The sequence below is a fragment of the Penaeus monodon genome, chromosome 27, assembly GCF_015228065.2.
Source record: "Penaeus monodon isolate SGIC_2016 chromosome 27, NSTDA_Pmon_1, whole genome shotgun sequence".
In the NCBI taxonomy this organism is placed as follows: Eukaryota; Metazoa; Arthropoda; class Malacostraca; order Decapoda; family Penaeidae; genus Penaeus; species Penaeus monodon.
The window spans coordinates 34944075-34945270 of NC_051412.1; the positions used below are offsets into that span (position 1 = coordinate 34944075).

Consider the following 1196-nt stretch of genomic DNA (forward strand, 5'->3'; position numbering starts at 1 on the left):
GCTAAAGTTTTGTTATAGTTTAGCTAAAGTATTTTGTTCTTGCATGTTACTGAAAGCGAGAGAATACTTTTTCCCACACAGGGACTGCTCCATGAATGCAACTCTGCAAGTGCCACATACCTGTTCCAACAAGACAAGTTTTATGATGTGAGTTATGACACTGGAGACAAGAGCATCCAGTGTGGGCGGAAAGTTGATGCTTTTAAGCTGTACTTCCTGCTTAGCACAAAAGGACTGGATTTAGTAGAGAAGAAGATTGATGCTGCTTTCAGTGCTTCTGAGTGAGTACTGTAGCATTATGTAGGGCTAAATTTTCCATTAGAACATGAATGATCACTCTTTCAATTTATTCTTCTCTGTATATTTTTTGGTCAAATTGGATGTATTTTCTTTTGTGCATGAGAGAGAAAAAGAGAGGGGAAAAAAAAAATTCCACAGTTACTTACCAATATAGATAATTATTGTGTGTTTCCTGTCTATTTTCAGTTACTTGAATGAGCAACTAGGAGTGCGTCCAGGATTCAGACGTGTCATAGAGAAACCCCAGTGTACCAATACCTGTTTCTGGTACATTCCTCCAAGTCTCCGAGACCAGCCTGAGACCCCAGAGTGGTGGGAAAAGCTATCCAAGGTACACATTATAACAATGTCTTAAATTCTCATTCATTCTTAAATTAATATTATGGGGATATTTCACTATATCAGTGTTTTGTTGACATAACTTCCAATGAATCCTTATTTTTTACACAGGTTCCTCCAATAATTAAGGCACGGATGGTCCAAGAAGGTACCATGATGATTGGATACCAACCTCTCGCGTGTAAGAACTTGGTCAACTTTTTCCGTCTAGTAAACACTTCTACGCCAATGACCACCAATGCTGATATGGACTTTGTACTAGATGAGATTGAAAGATTAGGTAAAGACCTGTAGAATGTCTGCTTAAAAGTTTGCAAGGATTGATAACACAAGTGTGAGGAATAAATTGCATGTTTTTTTTTTTTTTTTAAGGTTCATTGTTTGACCTCATATTGAGACATAAAAAATTTACAGACTGGAAAAAAAAGGGATTGCCTGAAAGTAAATACCTGCACTTGTTAAAAATCTGTACTATGAAAATACTTTTATTAATATTTTGTGTTGGTGATATTGATATTAAAGTAATAAAATATAAACCTTTGTACAGTAAAGTAATG

The 1196-nt window shown here is 35.7% G+C and overlaps 1 protein-coding gene across 3 annotated transcripts in view; it reads left to right on the forward strand.

Annotated features, from left to right (window-relative positions):
• The window catches only part of LOC119590802 (cysteine sulfinic acid decarboxylase-like), a 6812-nt gene extending 5617 nt beyond the window's left edge, over positions 1 to 1195 (forward strand). For 2 of the 3 annotated variants that reach the window (XM_037939530.1, XM_037939531.1), the window contains exons 9-11: positions 82 to 281; positions 487 to 631; positions 751 to 1190. In XM_037939530.1, coding sequence (XP_037795458.1) covers positions 82 to 281; positions 487 to 631; positions 751 to 933 — 528 coding nt within the window. In that variant the 3' untranslated portion in view covers positions 934 to 1190. Of the gene's footprint in view, positions 1 to 81; positions 282 to 486; positions 632 to 750 lie in introns of all 3 variants that reach the window. The other variant, XM_037939529.1, reaches the window with a different exon arrangement.
• The last annotated feature ends 1 nt before the right edge of the window (position 1196 follows it).